The sequence below is a fragment of the Barbus barbus genome (genome assembly GCF_936440315.1).
Source record: "Barbus barbus genome assembly, chromosome: 14".
NCBI lineage: Eukaryota > Metazoa > Chordata > Actinopteri > Cypriniformes > Cyprinidae > Barbus > Barbus barbus.
This window is the reverse complement of record NC_136742.1, coordinates 15482435-15508646: the sequence shown is the minus strand read 5'-3', so window position 1 is coordinate 15508646 and position 26212 is coordinate 15482435. Positions and strand designations below refer to the sequence as shown.

At 36.0% G+C, this 26212-nt stretch overlaps 2 protein-coding genes across 6 annotated transcripts in view; one reads left to right on the top strand and one right to left on the bottom strand.

Moving 5' to 3' along the window:
- The window catches only part of LOC306880186 (sec1 family domain-containing protein 2-like), a 128937-nt gene extending 127176 nt beyond the window's left edge, over positions 1–1761 (bottom strand). The window contains 3 exon segments of the mRNA XM_079433522.1: positions 45–213; positions 897–1595; positions 1598–1761. Coding sequence (XP_079289648.1) covers positions 45–213; positions 897–1595; positions 1598–1709 — 980 coding nt within the window. The 5' untranslated portion in view covers positions 1710–1761.
- Positions 1762–2146: 385 nt separating this feature from the next.
- The window catches only part of LOC306880058 (pre-mRNA 3'-end-processing factor FIP1-like), a 37501-nt gene continuing 13435 nt past the window's right edge, over positions 2147–26212 (top strand). For 2 of the 5 annotated variants that reach the window (XR_013785047.1, XM_079433337.1), the window contains exons 1-12: positions 5857–6000; positions 6951–6996; positions 7106–7179; positions 7341–7390; positions 9548–9640; positions 9760–9887; positions 11301–11344; positions 14818–14917; positions 15003–15138; positions 18664–18715; positions 18821–18955; positions 25819–25877. Coding sequence is in view for 4 of the 5 variants with exons in the window: in XM_079433337.1 (XP_079289463.1) it covers positions 5957–6000; positions 6951–6996; positions 7106–7179; positions 7341–7390; positions 9548–9640; positions 9760–9887; positions 11301–11344; positions 14818–14917; positions 15003–15138; positions 18664–18715; positions 18821–18955; positions 25819–25877 (961 nt within the window). In the remaining variant the exon portion in view is untranslated. Of the gene's footprint in view, positions 2391–4252; positions 4302–5856; positions 6001–6950; positions 6997–7105; positions 7180–7340; positions 7391–9547; positions 9641–9759; positions 9888–11300; positions 11345–14817; positions 14918–15002; positions 15139–18663; positions 18716–18820; positions 18956–25818; positions 25878–26212 lie in introns of those variants that run through there. The other 3 variants (XM_079433336.1, XM_079433338.1, XM_079433339.1) reach the window with 3 other exon arrangements.

The window sequence follows — 26212 nt, the reverse complement described above, 5'->3', positions numbered from 1 at the left end:
TATGATACTATGTTTGCATGCCATAACAGTGTAAATGCTCTTACTGGTTCTGTGCCAAGCAGCCTGGTGCCAAGATTCCCTTGGTATCAGTTGTCTGCTTCAGGTGTGTGAGCTCCAGCATGTCCACCTGAACGTCAGTCACATGACCTGGCAACTGTGGCAACACGGATATGATTTTCTGAACCAGACTGTCCCCATGGTGGCCAACAGCTCCTATAGTTTAGGCAAAAGAGAATCAGATTGGTCTTGAAAGGACATAGAACAAGTTATACTGTGTTATATGCCGCCATGAAGTGACATATTGAGAAAAGACACCACAGATTTCCCCATATTTTCCCAGTTGTTTAATCACAGCACAGACAGTTTCTTAACATTACAAATTCTGTAAGGGTACATTTAAATACGCAAAATACACATAATTCTTGTTTCAATTCGTTCAGAGGGAATTTTGGATATATCTTTGGATCATGCCATAAATCGCAATATAATTCCAACAACCAGGAAAAATGGAACATTATTCACAGTATTTTAGGAAAAAAATTTTATCAGGTAACCCCTTTTTTAAGTTTGTTTTAGGTAAGTATTAAGAAAGAGGTGAATTTTGGATTGTGCAAGAGAAAACAAAACTAATTATGTGAAAACTGCCTTGAAAGATTTGTATTGTAATTGAAATCTACTGATGTAAGCAGATAAAGTGTAATAAAATACACTTGAATGTGTATTTTGGTTATTTTCTTCCCACTAGTCTGAAAGATGACATGCTATGGAAGCCAAAATAATCCAAAACGTCATAAACTGACCAGTGCATAATTAAAAAAAAAAACCCCAATGATTTAGTCTGTAGTGTCTTTACTTAGGTACTAATGATTGAATGTATTGCAGTATTTAGACCACACCTGTAAGATCAAGAGTTCTGTCAATAAACACTATTGATGCTTTATTGGGGGCTGACTTCCTCCTGTTTTTGGCCTGTGGATGACTGGCCAGCTCCCCTGCGATCAGACGACTCATCGGACCCACAGAAAAGCTCTCCTCACGGGTACCGATGAACTCAAACAGGGCGCTGAGGGCTGATGCGAGAGATTTAATCTGAATCTGCAACTCAGGTGGGAGAGAGTGCATATCCACATCCATCAGACTCCCAAATCGTTTTTTCTCTGGCCTCTTCTCATTGATGGCCTCAAGATCCACTTCTAATAAAGGGAAAAGTTCAGAGAAAGCAGGCAAAAGGTGGAGCTGTTGTGTCAGAGGGGCAAAGACCACAGGAGCATGCATGACCTCAGCGGTATAGTTCATATCACCCATCCACTCACACAGTTTCTCTTCAAACTGCTCAAACACCGGGTTCCCCTCCAGATCAGTAGTCACATTATTCGCAAGCAGGTGAATGTAGTGAGGAACAGTTGTGAAAACCACGCAGTACTGGAAGTGACTCAGTGAAATGATGTCTTTGATAATGTCCGCAGTTCTTCCTTTCAGCACGGTGCTGACCACAAACACAGCTTTGGGTTCATTCTGTCCGCCTGCTTCAAAGCTTGAGAACTGTTTGATGTTTCGAGCTCCAGCCTCAAACAGAAGCGCAGCTCCTCCGTTCAATGGAGGCTCTCCGAGCACCGATCATCCATGAAAACAACAGCCTTTTTTACCTTTGACAGCACTTTTTCCCACGCCTGACCGGGAAAAGACATGACTCCATCCGTGGGCAACATATTTCCGCAAATGCTGGGTTTTTAAATTGAGATGAATGATAGCAACAGCAGAACTGTCAAACAGACACCATTCAAAACAAACCCATGTGAGTCTCTCGAAGGTGACGTGGCGCAGTGGCGTCGCGATAATTATGCGTCATAGTATAACTCAGCTGGGAGTTTTGAAATGTCGAGTACCGTATAATATAAATAATTCTTTGTCCACTTTTGTACCCATTTTACAATAAAAATAGGCCACTATTCATTCTTTAATAGCAACATAAAAAGCAAAGCAAAAAAAGTCTGACTGCAAAGACTTATCCGTTGATTTACTACACACAACGTGGGCTATTTGCTTATCAAGATGCTGATATACCATTATATATATATATATATATAAAACAAATGCGTTCAAATGTGTGTACTGATGTGTTGATGTTGAACTTCCTGCGTGTCTCGCACACGTGCGCGTGTCTCTTTGGTAACGCGCACCTGCTACACTTGCACGCGGCGTGTCACTGTGACAGCTGTGACGGTAACCCCCTAAAACTATTATCACACCACGCGAAGTTACTTTGTCGAACTCGGAGTTAAACTGAACCTCTGATCTCAAAAACCCGGAGGTGATCATGTCCACCACAAGAGAGGTAGAGAAAACAGCTGATGAGAGCACTGATGTAGAGACGGACTGGCTTTATGGAGGTGAGAAATAAACGCAATGATGATCCAACTTTAAAACTGTCTGAAGCGATTCAGGAAGGCAAATCAAGCGTCCTCGTGAAATGAATAAGCACCAGACCAACTACCAAAACCAACAGCACACGTTTCGAAGCAGGGATCTGACCTCATAAGTTTATTACACCAGCCCAGAGACCGTTATTTATCCAGCTGCACGCGTTTATAACATTTACTTTCAAATCAACCCTTCAGAGAACATATGATATGAATACATTTACACCAAAGACTATTTGTTGATTCTGATTGCTTCCATTGCCCTCATTTGTAAGTCGATTTGGATACAAGCGTCTACTAAATGTAAATGTAAAGACTATATAGAATACCCTTAAATGGATTTTGATTTATACACACCTAACGTAACACGTAGTAAGTGCTGCTGCATTAAAATATGCTTTTTAATTTTTTTATTATTATTTTATTTTCAGTACCAAATATGGAAGAGTACATGACATACTGTATAATGTCCAATAGAGATGAATCTGAGAAAAGAAAAATCAATGTAAAAATATACAGTTTTAAAATCGTAATAAAATTGATCCATTCATAACATGGCAGCATTTTAGATGATGAAATTGATTCCTCCTGTAGTGCTGTCAAATGATTAATCACATCCAAAATAAACGTTTTTGTGTGCATAATATATGTGTGTATACTGTGTATATTTATTATGTATATATAAATACAAACACATGCATGTATATATTTAAGAAAAATGTTTATATATTAAATATATAATATAAAATATATAAATGTATATACATGTAAACATTTTCAAAGTATATACTGTATGTGTATGTATTTATATATACATAATAAATATACACATACATATATTATGTAAACAAAAATATTTATTTTGGATGCGATTAATCGTTTGACAGCACTACATCTAACCAATTATACCAAATATTTAAAAAGAAATCCTTTTTTTAAAGTATTTGAAATCAATGAGATCAATAAGAAAGTTATCACAGTTTTATGATAAAAAGTAGTGCTTTTTTTTTAATTGTGGGAGGCAAAATATATAATGCAACATAATACAATGATGATTGATAGAGATCAAATAAAAAAAAAGGACACAAAAACCCGATGTATCATATTCAGTACTCTGTTTATCATGATTTTTCTTAAACAACAAAAAAGGTTTCAGTCCTGTAAGTGTTCATCTTCAAATATTATTAACAATAAAAAGTTATTACATTTACTTAATAAAACACACACACACACACACACACACACCATGACCTGAAAGTGGACATTTTTAGAATTACACTTTTTTAACAACAACAAAAAAAGTAGAAACTATCAGATGACAGAAAGCTTATGATCATTTTGATAATTTAGATGCCTTACAAATTTGCATGTCAAATATTATAGAGTATTATCCATAACTTTTAACTATTAAAAGACTGACTTCGGAAGGAATTTAAAGTTTATTTTCTTTAATTACTGGTTTATTTTATTTTATTCTTATTTAGTTATTTTCTTTTTATTTATTGTCATTATTAGTATTTTGTCCCCTCAGTTAGAATCATTTAGGGGGTTATTTTTGTTGAGGGAAGGTTTGTGGGAGAGATTAATGATGGGACAGTTTCCTGTGGTCTACTACTATTCTTTCTATGATGTACCATTATGTAACTATCACTGAAAATGCTAATAAAAAGATTTGAAATAAATATTATAGAGCATTTAATTAAAGGGTAAATATTCATAGGGTTAAAAACAATTATAGCAATTATTGCTATAATAACTATAAACTTCTTAAACTGTCTGTTTCCATATGGAAACAAATCTTGTACTAATCTCTACTTCTTTATCATAAATAGATGACAATTTTGATGATGAAGAAGAGACAACAGAAAAGGAAGTGTTCTGGTGAGTGTGCCCAAGAAAATATCTTCAGCTGTTGATGAGTTTCCAATGACAAAGTTGATGAAGTAGAACTTGGAAAATAATTTTTAATGTTTTAGCATCTTTGTTTTTTAATCTAAGTCTTTATGAATAGATGTTTATCCAAACGTTTGTAGACTACACAGTTCACAACTGCATGGAAAAGGCAGAAATATAGAGTAGAAACTGCTGCAAAGACCTTTGGATTAATTATTGCAGTATTTTGTTGACATCTTATATAGCTTTAATCAGGCAGTTGATTTATTAATCTTCTCCAAAATGTCTGTTTGCCTTTTTTTAAAGCATTATAAATCAGCTCTTCCTCACATTTGATTTCATTTGCATTTACAAATGTGCACCATCAGCACTTACTCTTATACATGTCCCTAACACAAACACGTGCACATTAACATTTAAACTCTCTACCGTTTTGGGATTTTCTGCTCCTGGCAGTGTCAGTAACTTTCAGGTCACTTTAGCCCTGGCCTCTTTTGCATTTGAAATGAGAGTTTACAAGACCTAATGGTGTGCCGACTCAGATCAAGAGAGACTGACACATTTATTTCCTGTTAGGGCAAGTAGCATTGTACAAATGAAGCGTGTATATTTAATGCCCGTTTCACTGCTTGGTAATGACCATGCATGCACATTAGCGGTATGTGACGTGTCTTTGCCGATAGACCTCTTTGCAAAAATGCTCCGAAAGCGGATCAAGCCATGCATGTCTGATGAAACTCTTCAGACGCTTGTTAAATTCAGCATTGGATGTGCACAGTATAAGCTCTTCTTATTTGCTCACTGGAGTAGCAATGAGAAGGAATATTAACCATTGTTTTATTCCTCTGCTTCCCAAAATTGCGTAGAGACGTGTTAGCTGTCTCTTGGAGTTGACGCAGTGTTTTTTATCGGTTGGATTGCTTCACCTTCATTAGAGTCGGGGCAAAACTCAAACCCAAGCGAGATTTTTCCCTCACGTTGCATTGGCCTTAAATAAGCCTGATGAGGCCGCAGTGATATAGGCCTCACTTAAACTAATGTAGGCCTGCAGCTAAAGATGTGCTTGTAAATTGATCCTCCTCATTGCCCATATTTGCTGAGTGTAAAATCCTTTTTTTTGTTCTGTAGCATCAATTAGTGCATGTGATTAAATCAGACAGACAGATGAAGCTGACAGGAAGTCTGTGCATCCAAAATGAAGTTTCTTCTGCAGAGCACACACTTGATCTCTGCTGACAGTTAAATTAAGAATATGTTTAATGTTTAGTATTTTAATGCACTTAATATATTTATTTTTTATATATCTATAATATCAAAATTAATGTTAAAGGTTTTTTTAGTCGTAGTACAATTGTAGTATTCTATTTAAACTGATTTGATGAAATATGGCTCTAAATTAGTTTTTTTATTAATATTTAAAGCTGCAGTCTGTAAGGTTTGCCTCTTTGTCGCCATCTCTGTTTGAAAACCTGGAATTGCAGTTACTTGCGGAATTATCTTTGCGTGGGTTGTGAGTTGGCACGGCTCCAGCGCGGATGAATCTAATGTTTTGAGGAGTATGTGTCGCTGTCAGTCACCGCACCGGTGTGAATCCTGTATTTAGTAATCACAGATTAGGAATATATTCCTATGTCTTGGAATATATGACCCAAATAAGAATTTTCACTGTATATTGTCATCTGAACAAGTAAGTAACAAGTTTGCCACGTTTATTCTGACCAACTGAGGGAAAAAGCATTACAATAAATCGCGCTACCAATGATGATTAAATCTAACGATCGTTTAGTTAGCTCATATCACATCAAACCAAATTATTATCATTGGTGTACTTTATTCTCAAATTATTAATGTTAACAACATCAGCATTGCGTGACTATGAGTGTAGTGTGTATTAGCGTGTAGATTTCAATTTCTGTACAGTCTAATCTAATTGTCATACCATTTGAATTTCATATTAAGAAATTCTTTTAACCCAAAACGTAAACTATGCTCCCTTCCAACTGGTTATCTTTAAAATAAAAATCTTGTGGAATCAGAAGCATATTTAAAACTGGAATATAATTTAATTTCATTCACATGTGTTTCATATAATCCTTTATTACAATCCGCCATCAAAATGATTTTTTGACATTTAATTATTCTAGCTGCTGTGAGAAAAGGCTATAAACGATGCGCCACCTGCAGGATCCTCACGTGCGATAGCCTACTAGCTGGGACAACTTCTTTATGTTTACAGATGTAATGACGCAGTGCCATGCTCGAATTTCCGGCAGAAACCTACCTCTACAGAAAACATTATTATAAGCTAACCACTGTGAATTGGGCTAAAGTAAGGCGATAGTTTTGAACACTGGCTGGTTATGTACTTGCTTAAATATTGTTTTTGGATCATTTTTAACCAAAAAAAAGTTACAGACTGCAGCTTTAAATTTCAAATAAAAAAATAATTAAAAATGTATTATTTTGCTTTAAACCACTTTTTATGTATAAATATCGTTCCTGAACTGCCATTTAGTTAAATCCATTTCATATCTTTGCCTAGTTTGAAGAATCTTATTTTTGTGATCATTCAATACATGCAGTAGCCTATTTTATAATCTAATTGGTTAACTATAAACATATATCCCACTTCTGCAGTGCTCTGATTGGTGATGTGGATGGCATGAATGGACTCAATTACCAGGTGCTCGTTTTAGCAAAACATATTTTAAACTTATTTATATCGGTTAGCCATGATAATGTAGTGCATATTCATTTATCAAACAGTTGTTTCTTGTTTTACCTTCTCAAAGGAAAGTGAATCAGACAGTGATGATGATGTCTGTGTGACCATCGGTGACATTAAAACAGGCGGATCTCAGGGCTCGTGAGTAATTCAGTCAGAAGTTTGGACAATTTTAGTTAGTATATGTAATTTTGTCAAGTCTTCTCATGTCAAACAGAGATACTGATGACATCTTAAAGTATTCTGGGTCTAATAAATTGTTATAATGATGCTTAAAGATCTGTTTGTGGTTTGCTCGGTAGGTCATTTGGTTCCAGTTCCATCAGTCTGAACATAAAGACCTCTGTATCAGGTAATAAAGATGTTCAGTTCACTGAAGTACAAAATATTTTGAAATATTATAAGCTCATATTATATGTGCCCCCAAATTCTTTGTGCAGTTCCGTTACTGCATTATTTATTTATACTTAAAATTATGACCCTCAAAAAGTAATATCTCAGTAATATTTCTCAGTTTTTGCAAATATTGTAATATTGTCATGCTGATCTCCTTCACTATTACCAAAGCAAAATTTTCAATAAAAATTAATAATTAAATAATTCATACAATATATAAATTGTTGATAACACCTCTTAATCATTGCCTCCTGTTAGATTGCTCATAAACACCATAAGTGTCATTCCACATTTAAAATTAATTACAATTATTATTAAACTTATAGACATTTCAATTCAAAAACTTAAAAAATTGTAGGGCTGTCGCGATTCGTCAATTTTAGTCGACTGTTCGAATTTTAAAAATCATCGAATCATCGAAAATTCTTTGCTCGCGTCGACTATATGCCGGAAGTGGTGCATTTCATGGACGAGAATCCATAAAACACATTATTAGACTGCTTGCCAAGGCTGCATGGTATATTAGGCCCATTTAAAAATCATAATTAAGCATAATTGTGAATTCACAAACGCTATGATTTAATTAAATAATTATATGCGATGCAGTTCTAACACAGTACATGCGCTTTATTTCCATGCGTGTAGGTTAAGCACGTGCGTCTCACAGCGGCTCCGTTCACAGTAGCTCCACAGAAACTGTTATCATTTACATGTGGAGCGTCTCAAACTCATCTCTGCATGTTGTTGTGAGTTTGGGTTTATTATATCGTTCATCTGGGAACGCAACGCGCGCCATTTCATCAGGTTTGTAAGGTAAATCATTTATAAATCTACACAAACACAGGAGAATACATCGCGGTTTCAAAATAAAAGCTCAAACCCTCACTCTGAGTTTACACGGTTTGATGTCCACATATTCATGTAATTACAGCGGCTATAGCATTTCTGTCCTAAAGAAATGGACAAATATTAAAGATTAAGTGTACGTTTGAATTAAATGGTGCTTGGTCAATATTAAACCGTAATGTGTAAAAACAATCATCAGTCCGTCGGCGCCCCCTGCAGGCCTTTGTTGTAATGCGTAATCTACATTTTCTCTATTGCTTATTATACATTATGTATTTTAACAGTTTTGTTTAATAAAACCATATGATTTCTTGATTTTGATACTTTATTTGAACTAATTATTGCATCATTGCTATTATATATGTATTTTAAGTCATTTTAAAAGCTATTGTTCAATTACATCTAATTTTATTACCACAAAAAAAATAAAAAATAATAATAATTATAATTATAGGGGCCTGTTTTATTTCCAAAATTCATTTTTTAAAATTTTTATATACTCTGTTATAATAGTTAAATTTTAATTTTATTAATCAAAAAGCCTGTCTAATTAATTGAGTTTTACAGTTTTGTCTTTACCAAATTCTGTTTTCCATTTTGGTTCCATTAAATTTGAATAATCAAAAGCATCTCCAATTAATTTATTTTATTTAAAAAAAAATGATTTTATTTTTTTTATTTTTTTTAGAAATACTGCACATTTACATCTTTCACCCAAATAAATTCTGGTAAATAATATTTCTGGTAAATACTCCTTTAAATAGTGTTTTTTGATTATAATTGTATTAGTAGTAGACTAGAACACGTGGATATGTTGTCATTCTTGCACTGTAATACTGAACTTTGCACTATGAGATGGACACTTGCTTCTTCCACTCTGTTGCACTTTACTTTTGCTTTAAAAAAAAAGGATTTCATAGAAATTAGGATTTCATTTGGTTTAATAAAATATAGTTGAATAAAATATTCTTAAGTAAAATTGTTGATTTGGAAATTAATCGTTTAGATTAATCGATAAATTAGTCAATAGATTAATCGAAATAAAAATAGTCGTTAGTGGCAGCCCTAAAATATTCCCAGAATATTTATAATGAAATGAACATTCTATATTTTATGTTTCTTAAATTACCACCATGCATTCCTGAAGAAAGCTTAAATTTAAGCCTGACTGAACTGTGCTGCTGAGAATCGCTTTAGGACGTTTCTCTGGGTTTGGTTTGATCTGTGTGGGAATCCAGCCTCTAAAGTCTTATCTTCTGTGAGTCAGGCTCCAAGTCCAGAGGATTGGATCTGGATGCTGAAGGCAATGTCCTGCAGGTGGATGTGGAGTCCTTTGAGGAGAAGCCATGGAGGAAGCCAGGTGCAGTTGATTGCGTTTAAGATGTGTGAAGGGTGTGTGTGTGTGTTAGTCTACCTCAGATTCAAATGTAGCTTTTTCTCTAGTACACATCTAACAGCATGTGTTGTGTATTAACGCAGGTGCGGATCTGTCTGACTACTTTAACTATGGTTTTAATGAGGACACCTGGAAGGCATACTGTGACAAACAGAGACGACTACGCATGAGCCTAGAGATCCTAAGCCTGGGGTCATCAAGCAAAATAATGGTACATTTAGTATAACTAAAATATACCCTTCTATCATGATGGTTCATACTATGATGTTGATAATAGCTGTGACAGGGCATTTACTGTGGTTGCAGACTTGCTAGCTCTAGTTCAAAGCCCAGTGAGTTACTTAGCTGCCTGCATAGACAGCTGGCTTCTAAAAGGCCAGAACACACCAAGCCAACTTCAAAGAACTAGCGGTGACGAAAGCCGACGGTGTTGTCGCCTCGTGTCTGCAGCGTCGGACCAAAAAGCTGCGCTCGAACACACCGCACAGACTACAGCCGACAACAAACTAACTATCTATCAATAGTATATATTCGTCATTCAAAAGGAGAAACCGAAACAAAGATATACGAGATAAACGCAGATATACGAAATGTAAGCAAAGCAGGGCTTGCTTACCATTTTGAATATCAGTAACATTGATAACTTTAATCATTTTAAGCGGCTCATGTTATTATGAACACATTCACGTATTAGAATGATTGGGAAAGTTCATGTAACATTTAAACAGCCTCTTGTCTGTACCGCCTTCATTTACATGCTTGTTTTCATCACTTTCGCTTTAATTCTCGGCATTGACTCGTTCGTTAAACTGAACATCCAATCAGAGTTCTCACCCTCGCCAACGTCCCCGACGCCGATTCGGGCAAACTGCCGCAGACGAGAGCTGACAATTTGTAGTAAAACCACGCTTAATTTTTGTAAGGGAAGTAACTGATTTTGAACTCTCATTACATATTCTATTGTAATAGTACAGTACTATTATATTTGATCATGGAACTTGGCTTAGTAAAAAAAAAAAAAAAAAAAAGTCATTTTAACAAATTTATTATCAATACAGATATAATATATAAATATAATGTTTTCGACATGACTTGAATGCATCATGAACAATTTGCAATTGTTTCAGGCAGTTTGACATTAGCATGTTGCTAAGCTAATGGCACAATAATCATTTACAATTAATTAATTATAAACAATAATCAATTACAAACATACAAATATATAGCAGACACAAATATTGGGCAAAATGAAGTGTTATTTATTTTATATTTTCTTTTATTATAATTTTATATTATTTTATCTTATGAACATTTCTTTTGCCTCATCTTCCAGATTTTTGCTACTGACCTCTGTGCAGTGCATTCTGGAACTGCCTTCGCCACATGTGAAACTGTGCCTTAGAATTTGGCTAAAACAATATATCATAGTAGGAGACAGCTCACTGGATTCTTACCTTTTAGAACAACTTTTACTTTGGAAGTGCCTATGGCGACTTAAAATGCTGCTTCTGTAGGCAGCTCATGAGGTTTTGGAACACCTGTGTATGTAGAATGAGTGTGTATACATATAAATGTGTTCTTTCTCACTCTCTCTCTCTCTCTCTCTCTCTCTCTCTCTCTCCAGGTTCATCAGAATTCTAGTAGTGATCTGTCAGAACACTCATCCAGGTACATCAACCCTTTATCAAACACATCAGTATGAACCAATGAAACCAACCAACCCATTCACACAATGAAACGTTTTGTTTGTCTAAGATGACCAAACATCCACGTATTCCGTTTCAGGAATGACAAAATGCGAATGTTAAATTTACGCGAGGGAATCCGTTAAATCATGCTGCGAGTCATTGCTATGATTGACAGTGATAACGGAATGAATCATCTGACGAGCCGATGTCAAAATAAAGCTGCACATTAAGTGATTCAGACTAACAAAACTACAGGTCTGTGTTGGATAAAACTTAAACGATGTAGCCTAGTTATTAAATTCAATCTAAACATTTCAAAATATTGAATACATTATTTATTTGTTATATCAATTTATTTAATTTATATTTGACTATATAGGTATTTAAATGATTCAGCATTATAGGCTGTGACTTTGTGACTTCCTGCACTTGCTATACTTTATACTTCATTGCGACAAAGTTCTAAATTTGTTAAAATATTTATTTATTAAATGTATAAATCAAAAGACGTGAAACTAAGTTGAAATGGCAGCTGCAGACAATGATTGATCCTATAACGGTAATTTCATTTTCATCTTAAAAAGTACATTTTTCGCCAAGACACGTTTTTAGCATATTTCTTCATGAATGAAAAGTGAACCTTTTAATAATGGTAATTTTACCGCACAGAGTTAAGAAATAATAAATGCCTTAAAATTGTATAAGATTTTAAAAATGTGTTCATGGCTGTGAAGGTAAGATATCGAGAATACCATTACATTGTCCTTTAAGAGATTAGCCTAAATGCCTAAACAGTTATGATAGTGTTTATTTGTCAGCATTTAAATGTACAGTTATACTCACGTGGGTACTTTCCTGGGATTACCAGACTCCGCATATAAAATTATATGTTCTTTAATAACATGAAACTGTATGTTAATTCCGCAATCATTATTTGCAGTGTTGCAATTATTTTGTTTCTCAGTTTATGATAAGAATGAGGCAGGAGATGTGTCTGTGAGTGTCTCTACCTATATATAGCACATATAAAATGAGCTTCACCGGAAGATTACAAGCTGGCTTATCTTTATCCGGAAGTTCTAAATAGCGCTCTGTGCATATGGTCAATTAGCCACATTTTAATTTCCTAAAACCATTTAAAGAGTCCTAAAACCGTTTAAAAGCGATTTCAGAGTCTTTTAAAGTGTTTTCCTAGTAGAGTGAATGTGACCGTCTTTCTTCCATGCTCTGATGCAAATTATAGGCTATAATCAGCCGACTGTAAGCAGTCATTTAAATTGATCTTAAAGGTGTACCAATGAAGCATCTTATGTGTTGTCATAGAAGGCCAGTCTGCCTTTGCATACAATGTGCAGCAAGTTAAAAAAAAACAAACTCTGTCAAGAATTTTTTATGACGAGTCATTAGAATGACTATACTTTGTCATTACTGTTGCTGTTTTCTGTATTTTTGTTCTTAAATCATCTTGTGCAGTTGAATTGTTTGGCGCAAGGGCAGGGTAGCACTCTTAATGGCCACTTATTTACTGTGCGTGCCAGCCATGTTCCCAGTAACAGCATCATTATGTGATAATGGCTTTCTGCTGTTGTCCCAAATGCTCCGTACTCATATTATCATCCCTATTTACGCCGATTTTAATTTTTTCATTTTTTTCCACTTGATTTCTATCAGCTCTTGTTTTTTGTTCTCCCACGAAGAAAACATCCTGACTGTTGAAACCTCCTAATATTTCACTATTACTTTTCTATGAGACACAACACAAATACACACACACCATGGTTCAGTCCTGGTGGTCCAGACTGCCTTTGGTCCTGGGTAGGAGTTAGCGGGGGTGATTTTTAATCAGCCGTTCCTTGAACAACTTCTCGATCAGTTGAAGGTTATACCTCGCTCAGGGGGACGTGTATGAACCGGAGCATTCAAGGGTAAAGCAACAGTCCGGCTTTCATTATTACACATACACGCACAGACAGGATGCAGGAGTCAGTCACAGTACACCCGTTTAAACACAGAGCATGATGTGGCATTTTCAGGATCAAACGGGCCTTAACAGAGATTGTCATTCGATCTTGTTCAGCCCCATTAAAATGCAATGTTTTTGCACACACACAAAAAAACAGTTCACATGAGTTCATGTTCATATTCAGGTACAGCTTGACTGCATGCTCCATGAATAGGAGTTAAAGTCAGCATGACTGAATGCTTGTCATTGATCTTATTGTGAACTAAACAAAAATCTATGTTTGTTTTATTCTTTAAAACAGTTTAGAAATCTAATATAGAAATTTAGTTAAATTGTTCATACAGTGATTATTTACAATATTGTATTGGACCCCACTGATAATTGAAACATTCTAAAAAAAGTCTGTCGCAGAAATGCATTTAGAATTTTTTTTTTTTTTTTAGTGTAAAACATTTTTAATAAGGGAAAATTACTGAATGCACCTTTAAAGGGATAATACACCCAAAAATTCATCATTATCATTTACTTGCCCTCATGTCATTCCAAACCAGTACAGGGTTTATTTCTACTGTGGAACATAAAAGAAGATATTTTGCGAATTGTCAGTCCATGCAATTGCAGTCAATGGTACTCAAAACAGCATTCTGAAAATATCTTCTTTTTTGTGTGTAAATGATGACAGAATTGTTTGATTTTAGGTGAACTATCCTTTTAAATGAAGAAATGTCTAAAATGCTTACTTCATGACGTACATTGCTAAGATTAAAAATACAGAGAACAGGCGATGAGAGCAGACTGCAGAGCCAGGGCTGGGGTGTGAATTTTTTATGTGTCCTTTTTTTATAAAATCATGAGAGGGTAGCACTTAAATCCACTGTCGTATCTGCTGAAAGTATGTGAAACACCAAAAGTGTGTCAATTTCAGGCTTTTATATTTGAATGTGTTTTTGTTTTTTTTCCCATAGTTGACACTGTCCCAAACTTCACCAGCAAGACAAACGATAAGAGAAACTTCTGCAGACAAGCTGGCCGTGTTATTTTGAATGCTTACTTTTCTTGCAGCATGCATAATGTTTAATGCAGTACTAATGTGCTCTGTTCTATCTGATTAATTTTTAGTGACTGAAATAGCTTATTGCCTAGTTCATTTGTGCATTACTGAGAGTATTTGTAGCCTTGTTTCAGGGGACTTGAAGATTTATGAATGGTGACGACTACCACACATTCGCGCAAGTGTGTAACTGCTGTGTGTACATGAGCTAAAAATATTGTCAAGCACATCAGAGGAGATTTCCCAGATCAGCAGGAAAATAGCATTGACTGAGATTGCGTGCGATTGTGTGTGTGCCAAGTGTCCTAGAGCGCAAAAAAGAACCAGGATGTTTGTGTTCAGCTTGCAGTGTGCAGTGCACATTTCATCCTCCTCACTCACACATATGGACTCAACATAATGATCTGACTTTGATTTATGCGTGTGGGTGTGAATGCAGGAAGTCGAGTGGTTCGATCAATGTTATCGGAGGACAAGCAGGGACCATCAGTCGAGTGGAAGGCAGGAGACGGCACAGCACTGACGAAAATAACATCAAGGTGTGTTTTTTGTGTGCTTTGATGGACACAAAGAGTGAATCACTATAAATAGTAGAGTCTCATATGCATATCTGTGTGATTTCAGGTTGTGTCAAAGCAGTCCTCGGACACAGAGCTATCTTCCCCAAAGCTGTTGCCCTTCTTTCCTCCCAATATCCCACCTCCACCTTTCCCTCCTCCCTCCATCGGCACCGCACCACCCCTCATACCACCACCACCCGGTATGTGCTGTACACTCATGCACACTCACTGGTGTCAGCAGAAAAGGGACAGGTCTGTGCTGTGTGTGTAGTGACGTAGTAGCATGTCAATGTTACGACATTGCAGGTTTTTCTTCAGCTTGTCCTTGAGCAAACATTTCACTTCTAATAGTTCCAAAATCAAGCAGAACACATCAGACAGTGACACAGTGCAGCATATTAACCAACTTAAATGTAAATCAGATTATTCTCATAACCAGCGGGTCAGTCCTCATAATACTATTAATAAGATTAAATTAAAGATTTTTATGTTATGTTTCTGAATATGTTTGCTTATTAAATGATAATATAATACATTTCTGTTCAAAAGTTTGGCTTCAGTAAAAAAATTCTACTTTTATTCAGCAAGGATGCATTAAATTGATCAAAAGTGACAGTAAAGACATTTATAATGCTACAAAATATTTGTAACTTCAAGTAAATGCTGTTCTTTTAAAATTGTTAACATTTAACATTGATGATAAATATTTTTTTATGTATCAATTCAGAATGATCTGAAGGATCATGTGACACTGAAGACTGTGATAATGGCTGCTGAAAATTCAGCTTCATCACAGGAATAAATTGCATTTTAAAATATATTAAAACAGAAAACAGTTATTTTAATTTGCAATAATATGTAATGAAATATCGCTGTTTTTAATCAAATAAATGCAGCCTTGATGAGCATAAGAGACTTATTTTGATCCAAGTGGCTGAACCTTTTTTGACCAGACCATCACAACAGAGGTCAAAGGTCATGTTGATATGTTTTCATTGTACTGCATTGTACATATGGTCGTCCGTAGGGAATTTGTGGTTGCCATGACAACATTTATTCAGGATGTGATTGATTCACACCCGTGTTGAGCAACCTGCTGTCTTCTGAAATCCTAAATATCCTAAACGCGTGTCTTATTGGTCTTCTTAAAAAGTAAACATTATTTTTGCCTGGCATGTTATAGCAAACAGAACTGAAATATAGAACTGAAAATATCTATCACTCTTTGAATCACTCTAGGGCAGTGATTCAAAATGCAGTGAAATGCCCCAAAATGCTATGTGTGCTTAATGTTCAAGGTTAGAGTTCAGGTGCTAAACCAGATGAGCTGCAGCAGCTGTGCGTGCTTCATTTGACAGTGACTAAATATTGAGCGTGCATGTGTCTCTGTAGGAGTTTGACAACATATGTGCTTGAGCTGGTGCGTCTGTATCCAGGTGTGTGTAATTCTCTCCAGGTTTTCCTCTGCAGCGCAGACCTGCTGGCTGTCAGTTCACCTAACTTCCTGCTCAGATGTTGCTCCTCCACATCTTCGACAGGAAGTCTATAGTTGAGCTCTCTTAACTCTACTCCTCTTCTGCTTCAAAGCCCCATCAGAAATCGCTTTCTACCAAATCCTGCCACCCCTCCTCCGGCCCTCTCAGACCTCTCACTGACAGATTCACCCATCATCCCGTTTTTCAGGACCCACTCATCCTTTTTAATGCAGTCTCAAAATATCAAACTTCCTGGTCAGGCCCAGACTTTGAAGTTCAGCTTTTAATCCAAAACTAGCTATTTTCGTTTTATCGTAGAAGCCCACCTCCCCATCTTTAAGTTATAGGCCTCTCTTTTTGACTCGCTCCCCCTGCGGATATCGCTGTCCCGTTACAGCCACGCTGTTCCTTTTGTGTTGTTAATGTGCTGTGTGTGGCTAAAAATAGCTCGGGGCTGGAAGAAAGAAAAAGTGCCATGCCAGCAGAATCGTGGCACTAGAAATGTGCTGAATGACCCAGCTGTGCTGAAAGAGAGAGGGGAGAAAGATGGAGAGAGCCAGTTGTTAGGAGAGGAATGTTTTGATTAAATGGGGTTGTGGAGGTATGAGAGCTTTTTTCATTCAAATCATAATTTTAATGACAGATTTGTAAGTAGAGGATTTGTGTTTTACATTTTTGTACTGATAGTACAAAAAGAGTCCAGTGATCCACTTTGATTCCTTTAGAGGACATTAATGGTTGTAAACATTCATAAAGTACCTTTACACAATATGTATTTTCAATAAAAGGTCCAGCTACCCAAAATATGAAAACTTCTAACCTAAAAGAAAAATGAAAATCAAGAAATATGAAAAACAGAGAAAAAAACAGACACAAATGCTAACTTGTGAAGTTCTTCATGATACTGTATGTTAACCATTACACTAAAATGTAAAAAAAAAGTTTTCATTCATTTTGAATTAATATTGAAACACTAGTAATGTTCTATTTCTTAACATTATTGGTAATGCAATAGCATAACATGAACTAAGAATGCACAATACTTTTACAGCATTTCTTAATCTAGATTTATACAATTTAGATTCTACATTGTCTGCATTTTGGATGAATATGAATAACCTAATATTTAAGTTTTTTCTTTTTTTTTTCTTTTATGCTCACCAAGGCTGCATTTATTGGACCAAAACACTAATATTGTGAAATATGATTGCAAATTAAAACTTTTTTAACTTTTCCATTGTAATACATTTTAAAATGTAATTTATTTCTGTGATGGCAAAACTGAATTTTCAGCAGTCATTACTCCAGTCTTCAGTGTCATCCTTTAGAAATTCTAATATGCTGGTTTTCTGATTAAGAATTATCCACTGAACCAAACTTTTTGCTCAAAAAAACACATTGGCAAATTTATATGGCATAGAAAAAGTGTTTGGAGCATCTGTTAATATGCACTAGAAGCAGATCTGTGATCTTACTGAACTATTTTAGAGCTTGCAACAAATCTCTGACATAGCATATCATCCACAGGCAGACTGAAAAAAAAGAGTAGTTTAGGGCATAGTTCACAAAGTACATACTTTCTTAGAGGACTCTGAAGTTTCAAGGACAACACAGATGATTTGCGAGGCTCTGTGTGAGAGGATACATGTGTTGGAGGGGACACTGCATTTCTGCCTCGTTCTGTGTTAGCCATAGCTGCGTGACTTCTGTGTTCCTCAAATTACTGTTTTTCTTTAGCCTTTTTTTAGTAATTTTTGTTGTTGTTGAAAACTGTCTTTTAGAGCTGGCTCCCATCAGGGGTCCATGGAAAAACAAAGGGGGATGGTGCCCAGATGTGCATGAATGTTTGTGAGTCTGTGGCTGAGTGTGATCAAAGCAGATAAGTGTGCCTCAGCCACGTGATGGAGAATGTGTTTTTTGGGATGCTGCGAAGGCCCATTTGTTTCACGCACGCGTTTAAGGGAGGGCCTCATGGTCAGCGGGGCAGTAAAAGTTGCAGGCCACTGCATTTGTTGAATTCTGCCTGGATGTGTCATAAAGAGTGTTGAGTCATTTGAAGTCACTACATCTGGACATACGCACTCAGACACAAACATGCATTTTCTATAATAACTGAAATCAGATGAAGACAGTTGAAAACATTTGGAATACATATACACTTATGATTTTAATAGTTCTCCTTTTTCATGCTTATGGTTTTGATTTCACCATATAATTATTCACGACATCTGTTTATGCCTGCCGTTTCAGGTTTCCCATTACCCCCTGGTGCCCCTCCTCCTATGATACCACCATTAGATAGGTAAGTGTTTGTTCATGTTTTTTTTTTTTTTTTCTTACTGATTGATTGTTAAGAATTATAGCAGGGTTTGTGTATGATATGTGGATCGTGTGTATATGTGTCCAGGCTGGTGTCATATAGAAACTGGAGAGAGAGACAGAGGAGATGTAGCAGACAGAGAAAGCAAGAACATAGCAAGTCACTATACAGGCAAAAGAAGGAGAAAAAGAAAGACAGAGTCAGAAAGGGAGCGAGAAAGAGGTAGAGCTTATGAAAGAAACTAGTTTACACTAGTGCGTTTTCATTTTAAAATGGCGTTTTAGAATGAAAGCAATCCTCGTCTACACTGGCGTTTCTGCTGCGTTTCAGAAACGATCTCCGTCTACACTACAGAACAGAAAATGCATGTCACGTGACCATTCATGCAGGTACAACCATAGATATGTATAGGTAGACTCCCTATTATTTAGATGGTGGACGCGTCTACGTGCTTGAAGAGGTCGGATGGGGAATCTACCCATACATATCTATGGGCACAACAATGAGCATGATGTTATTGTTTACACGGTTGTCAAGGATACACAGAGAGAATGTGGGCAGCCACCCTATCTTTTTCAAAAGTCTCCGTTTTGGTCCGTTTACACTTAAACGCTACCCCGGAGTTTTCAAACTAAAACAGGGTCTGCAGCTTTTTCAAAAGTCTCCGTTTTGGTCCGTTTACACTAAAACGCTACCCTGGAGTTTTCAAACTAAAACAGGGTCTGCAGCTTTTTCAAAAGTCTCCGTTTTCGACCTCGAAAGTGTAAACGATAGCCTTAACCGTAGCAAAATTATGCATTTTAAAACGAAAACGCAGTAGTGTAAACGAGGCCTTAATAACGTTACGTTGTTGCAGAATACCTGTGTCTCGGAACACCTGAATATCAGTTGATATTCAAATAAAGCCAACAATTGAGTGTCCATCAATACACTTAATGGAAATTTTGAGAGATAGCATAAGAATTTATAAAATGCAAAATATACATTTATGTATTTATAATTTGAGGTAAATATTTTAACAGTAAAGGCCATTGCACACTGAGTCCGAATTTTTTTTTTTAAATTTTTGCACGTTGAAAAATAAATACGACCTCACCTTTTGTCAATCACGTTTGCACACTGCCTCCGAAATTTTCGTCCGTCAAAAAAAAATTTGGATCGGGTTCGATTTTTTTTGCGTTATTCGCATCCGTATAAAGCATTTTGAGATGCTTTGAGAAGGTGTTTTGACAATTCAGAGCCACCGTACAAGCGAAAGCCAAAATCCAAAATAGAGTCAGACAAATTAATACACTTCGTCTTGCAGCACAGCGCACTTTATGACAAACAAATTGCGGAATACAGAATATAAAGAACTGCTGTAGCCTGTTTTTTATGCCTGGCGCGCACACCTTTCTGATGCCGCAGTTCGGTGTGTGTGTGTGTGTGTGTCCATACCTCAGACAGTCTCGGTTCAGGATAAATTGGTTCACGGAAATTGGTGGTCTTTTTATTATGTGGATTCAGTATCGCTAGCAAAGTATCAAACTGAGGCATTGACATCCTGAAATAAACTTTGAATCTCTCGAGATAATCCCGCAGCTCTTTGATAAGGAGGTGGAACCTTCCTCTGCGCAATCTAAGGATTGGATGGACCCAATATTTCCTTTTTCTTTTTTTAAAAAGAGAGAGGACAACAAAATCATCCTCACTACTTAAAGACATTTTGCATAGTTTTGAGAATTTTTTCGCTACGGAATAATTAAAACGCATCGGACTCAGTGTGCAAGGTCTCTGTGCGTGACGAATTTTTAAGATTGCGAATGCGAAAAAACGCATGCGAAAATTTCGGACTCAGTGTGCAGAGACCTTAATACTGTGAAATCACAATTACTGTTATTACAATTTAAATATATATATATATATATATATAGTCATGGCCAAAAATATCGGCACCCTTGCAATTCTGTCAGAAAATGCAACACTTCTCTCAGAAAATTTTCCAATTGCAAATGTTTTGGTATTCACGTGCTTGTTTTTGTTTGCACTGCAACAACACAAAAAACAGAGAACAAAAGTCAAACTTGATAAAATTTCACACAGAACTCAAAAATGGACTGGACAACATTATTGGCACCTTGTCAAAATTGTAAGAAATAATTGCTTTTCAAGCATGTGATGCTCTTGTAATTTGTATTTAGACACACTTGTGGCAAGTAACAGGTGTGGGCAATATAGCAATCACACTTGCAACCAGTTAAAATGGAGAAAAGTTGACTCAACCTTTGTGTTGTGTCACACTGAGCATGGAGAAAAGAAAGAAGTGTAAAGAGTTGTCTGTGGATTTGAGAGAAAATTTTGAAACATGGACAATCTCAAGGCTACAAGTCCTTCTCCAGAGATCTTAATGTTCCTGTGTCCACTGTGTGCAATATCATCAAGAGGTTTACAGCCCATGGCACTGTAGCTAACCTCCCTGGACATGGACGGACGAGCAAAATTAATGAAAAATTACAACAAAGGATCGTTCGAATGGTGGATAAAGAACCCTGATTAACTTCCAAACAAATTCAAGCTGATCTGCAGACACAGGATACAACAGTGTCAGCTCGCATTATCCGTCGCCATCTGAATGAAAAGGGACGCTATGGTGGGAGACCCAGAAGGACACCACTGCTGACACAAAGGCATAAAAAAGCAAGACTGGAGTTTGCCAAAACTTATGTGACAAAACCACAATTCTTCTGGGAGAACATGCTGTGGACAGTTGAGACAAAAGTAGAGCTTTTTAGTAAAGGACATCATGGCACTATTTACAGAAAAAGAAATGAGGCCTTCAAAGAAAAGAACACAGTCCATACAGTCAAACATGGTGGAGGTTCAAAGATGTTTTGAGGTTGCTTTGCTGGTTCTGGCACTGGATGCCTTGACTGTGTGAACGCTCATGAAATCCGATGATTACCAAAGAATTTTGGGGCGCAACTTAGTGGCCAGTGTCAGAAAACTGCCTCTCCACCAGAGGTCATGGGTCTTCCAGCAGGACAATGACCCGAAACACACGTCAAAAAGCACTCAGAAATGGTTATAAACAAAGTGCTGGAGAGTTCTGAAATGGCCAGCAATGAGTCCAGATCTGAATCCTATAGAATACCTGTGGAGATATCTCAAAACAGCAGTTGGGAGAAGGCATCCTTCAAATCTGAATGACCTGGAGCAGTTTGCAAAAGAAGAGTGGTCCAAAATTCTAGTGGAGAGGTGTAAGAAACTCATCCGTGGTTACAGGAAGCGATTGATTTCAGTTATGTTTTCCAAAGGGGGTGCTACCAAACATTAAGTTAAGGGTGCCAATAATTTTGTCCAGTGCATTTTTGGGGTTCTGTGTGGAATTGTATCAGATTTGACTTTTCTTCTGTTTTTTGTGCAAAAAAAATAAAATAAACATGAGTACCAAAACATATGCAACTGCAACAATTTTCCGAGAGAAGGATTGCATTTTCTGACAGTATTGAAAGGGTGCCGATATATTTTTGGCCATGACTATATATTTTCAAATGTAACTTATTTCTGTGATGGCACAGTTGAATTTTTAGCAGCCTTTATTTGAGTCTTCAGTGTCACACGATCCTTCAGAAATCATTATACTATGCTGATTTGGTGTTCAAGAAACATTTATTATTATTATCACTGTTGCACTGATTGTTATTAACAGTAAAACTATTATTACCAGTTACACTGCTTAATATTTTTGTGGAAACCATGATGCTTTTTCCATTATTCTTTCAATAGAAAGTTAAAAAAGCAGAATTTATTTGAAATACTCTCTAACATTGTAAATGTCATGACTATCACTTTTAATCTGTTTAATGCGTCCATACTGAATAAAAGTATTTCTGTCTTAATTTCTCTTAACAGCAGTGAATATTTCGCAACGTGAATGGAAACATATAGTCATTTTTATAACCTCTATTGCCATCTTCAGAAATCAAGCAATAGGCCAAAAAAAGTCATTTTAGTTTAAATAGCATAAAGTTTAAATGGGACATGTATTTGTTACATTACCTAATTAGCATAATTAATGAATTTTGCTAAAACACCACATGCAAAATATATGATACAACCAGTGGGCACAATATTTTCTTATAGCAGACTGTCACTACAAAAAGGAGAAAAAAAAGATGCCCATGAGATTGAAAGAAGAAAGTTATGTAAGTTTAAAAGTTATGGGACTCAAAAATTCAGTGTCCCTCATGACAGAGATGATTGACTCTTCCTAAAGCTGTGATTGTCAGTCTTCATGGAGTTTATGGGACAGTAAAACTAGGCTGCAGCTACAAAAGCTGTATCGCTCTGTCAGAGTCGTTACTTCTGTCTCTATTCCTGCCTGCAGTATGTAGGGCAGCTCATCAAAGTTTCACCCCAGACTTAGAAGAAGAGAAATCAAGACAAAAGCACTAAACTCCCATCTGCTTCAGTTAATCCACTGTGACTGTCTTTCTTCTATACACACAGAATTACTTATTCAGTTTGATCCAGCTCTTTCAGCTCATCCCTTTGCTTGGAAGCTATCAAACGTGTGTTTAAGGTGGTTAAGTGTGTGTGTGTGTGTATTTGTACATGTACTTATTTGCTTCTCGTCTCTCTGACACTATAACTTATCTTCTTAGGACTAAAATATGGTTAAAAAGCAGTCCCCGACCCAGTCAAATGCCAAATAAGGCAGAGAGAGACACAGACAGGGTGGACATGTTTGTGCCTCCAACCTCTTGTTTACAGGCATCCAGAACTCCCCATCCATCTATGCCTTATACTCTTCTTCCCTTTCTCCCCAAGACAAACAGCCAAGTTTTGGCCTGTCTATCTCCCCCTTACTTTATTTCTAGATTCACTCCCCTTCACAGTTTGACAGGCATCATCATCTGCAGAACATTCGTGTGGTTCAATGCCAATTGTTTTATTGTGTGTGCATGTGTGTGTGTGCAGTATATAGTAAATAATATATAGTAAATAAAAAGGGTCCTTATACAAAGCCATGAGGGACACCCCTGAAATGCTCTCCGAGAGATCATTTCAAAGTTATTAATTTTATATATTTATAATTTATTATTTATTTAAAATAAATATTTATTTATTTTAAATGTGTGTGTATATATACACAAAGGCACACATTACTATATATATATATATATATATATATATATATATATATATATATATATATATATATATATATATATATATATATATATATATATATATATATATATATATATTCATTCCTAATTTTATATGTATTTATATTTAAATACACCATTTTGGAATAATATATTGCATTATATATTATGTTGTACATAATATTGAAGCTAAGTATTTAAAGAGCTATCTCTGTCTCTGTTGGCATTATTTTGTTATATTTTCATCTTTATCTCTGCTTCTCTTTGCTATTTTTATACTTTTTTTTTCACCATCTTCTGACCCAGCTCCCTCAAATGTTTTTTTTTCCATTTCCACTACTTAAGTTAGCTTTTTTCCTTCTTTTTTCTGTTGTTTAAAGAATGGTTCTTCTCACGTCTCAGTCTCTCTGCCAAGTCCAAACATCCTTGGAGTTTCCATTCGTCCAAACCCTGCCAACCAAGGACTGTATAATTTATGAATCACTTCCTCTCATACCATCACACCAAAAAAACTCACTACTTTTTCTCTCTCTTTTTTTGGCTTCTCTGTCACATGCATGCTCATTTTTCACACTTTAACAGCACATACTATATAGTAAATATAAAGGTTCCTTATACAAATCCCTGAGGGACACCCCTGAAATAGCCCACAAGGCTCTCTGGGGCATAATTTCAAAAGCACAACACCTTTCCTTCTGCTTTAAATGTATCATGCTTTGGCTCTCCAGTCAACATAAAGAATTCACAGTCCATGTTTAGGAAGCCCATTTTCCACAACTTTTAGGGAAAATATAATATTTTTATATTAAAGGCAAATTGCTTTCAATGCTGGGTTTGAATAGATGTCTTGAATAGATTGTTTTATTGATAAGTTTACTTACCAGAACAATGCAGAGCAGCCTACTGGTTGGTCTTCATCTTTGCACAGCCATTAGTGTGAGCCCATTAGGGTCAAATTCTGCAGTGATTTAGCTGTCTTAATGAGCCAGGCGCTAATTAAGGCTTACCTCAGGGGTGAGATGAGACTGTAACTGCCAGTTCATCTAACATCGATTATCATAAATTCCTTCTCATCTTCTTTTGTCAGTTCTGCTGTATATAGACATAGAACAAGAATCAGAAAAAGACATACTGAACATGCATTGTAGCTGGCTGAATTTAAAAGGGTTCATAAGCAAGAAAAGAGAGGAAGTGGGATAGAGGAAGGAAGAAAGACAAAGAGAAACCAGAACAGCAGCATCTTTTCCAGAGATATTATTAGAAACTGTGCTCTTTTAACCAACACCTGGCCACTAGGAGTCCTGTTAGATGCGATTTCTCTGACACACACACTTAACCTATACTCCTGCAGAACGCCCCGGAAGCGGGGCGGGCAGCCAGGGTTTATGGATCACCAATTGCGTGTTTGCCTGAGCTGTATCTGCTCACACACTCACACACTGCTGGCACATTACCGGACGCATGCTGCACTTTGAGTTAATGCCAGTAACATCAAACAATGAGGAAATTGAGCTCAGAAACAGAGGAAAGTCTTTTGATCATTGTGAAAAGTTCTGTCTACCCTTTTTTTCTCTTTTTGCCTATTTTGTTGGTATGCTCTATTTATTCCTCTCTCTTTGTTGTTAGTTAAAAATAATGAGTGTTACTGCTTTGTGTGCTGTAAGAGCAAATTACTCTACCATTTTAATTTAATATATAATTTTAACATTCAGTGTTGTTCATAAGGTCAGTTTGGGCTAAGTAAATCATATTGCATACATTACAGTACCACTTTTTCCTGAAAGAGAAAAATTGATAGATTAATGTGTATGTGAAGCCATATGATTTTAAGAAAAACAAATCAAACTATTTTAAATATTTAAAATAGAACTTTTCAAAATAGTGGATGATTGAACCGCACTATCGACACTAACTTTGTCTTTCTAATCACAACAGTGGACGTCTGGCGGGAGGCTACGATCGACGTCCAGCTACATCTTACCCCTTCCCTGCAGGTATGAATATTGAAAGTTTATAAAAGATATGCACTTCACCAGCAATCTTTGGTAAAACTTAATAATGAATATATTTTGTTGAATGATTGTTCTAAAAAGCCTTTGGTTCTTTGCCAGTTCTAACTTAATAATCATCATTTTTAGCAGTTCACAGGTTAAGCAATACAATTTTGACTTAAGGGAAATAAAATATACTTGCTAATGGAACATTTTGAGTTTTCATTAGCTCCTGAATTGTGTGTGTGTGGGAAAGAAAACCTCTAAATGTTTTGTGTATGTGTTTAAGTCTGTGTTTGAGGAACATTTCCTTGTGGATTTTCCTAACATCTTGTAGC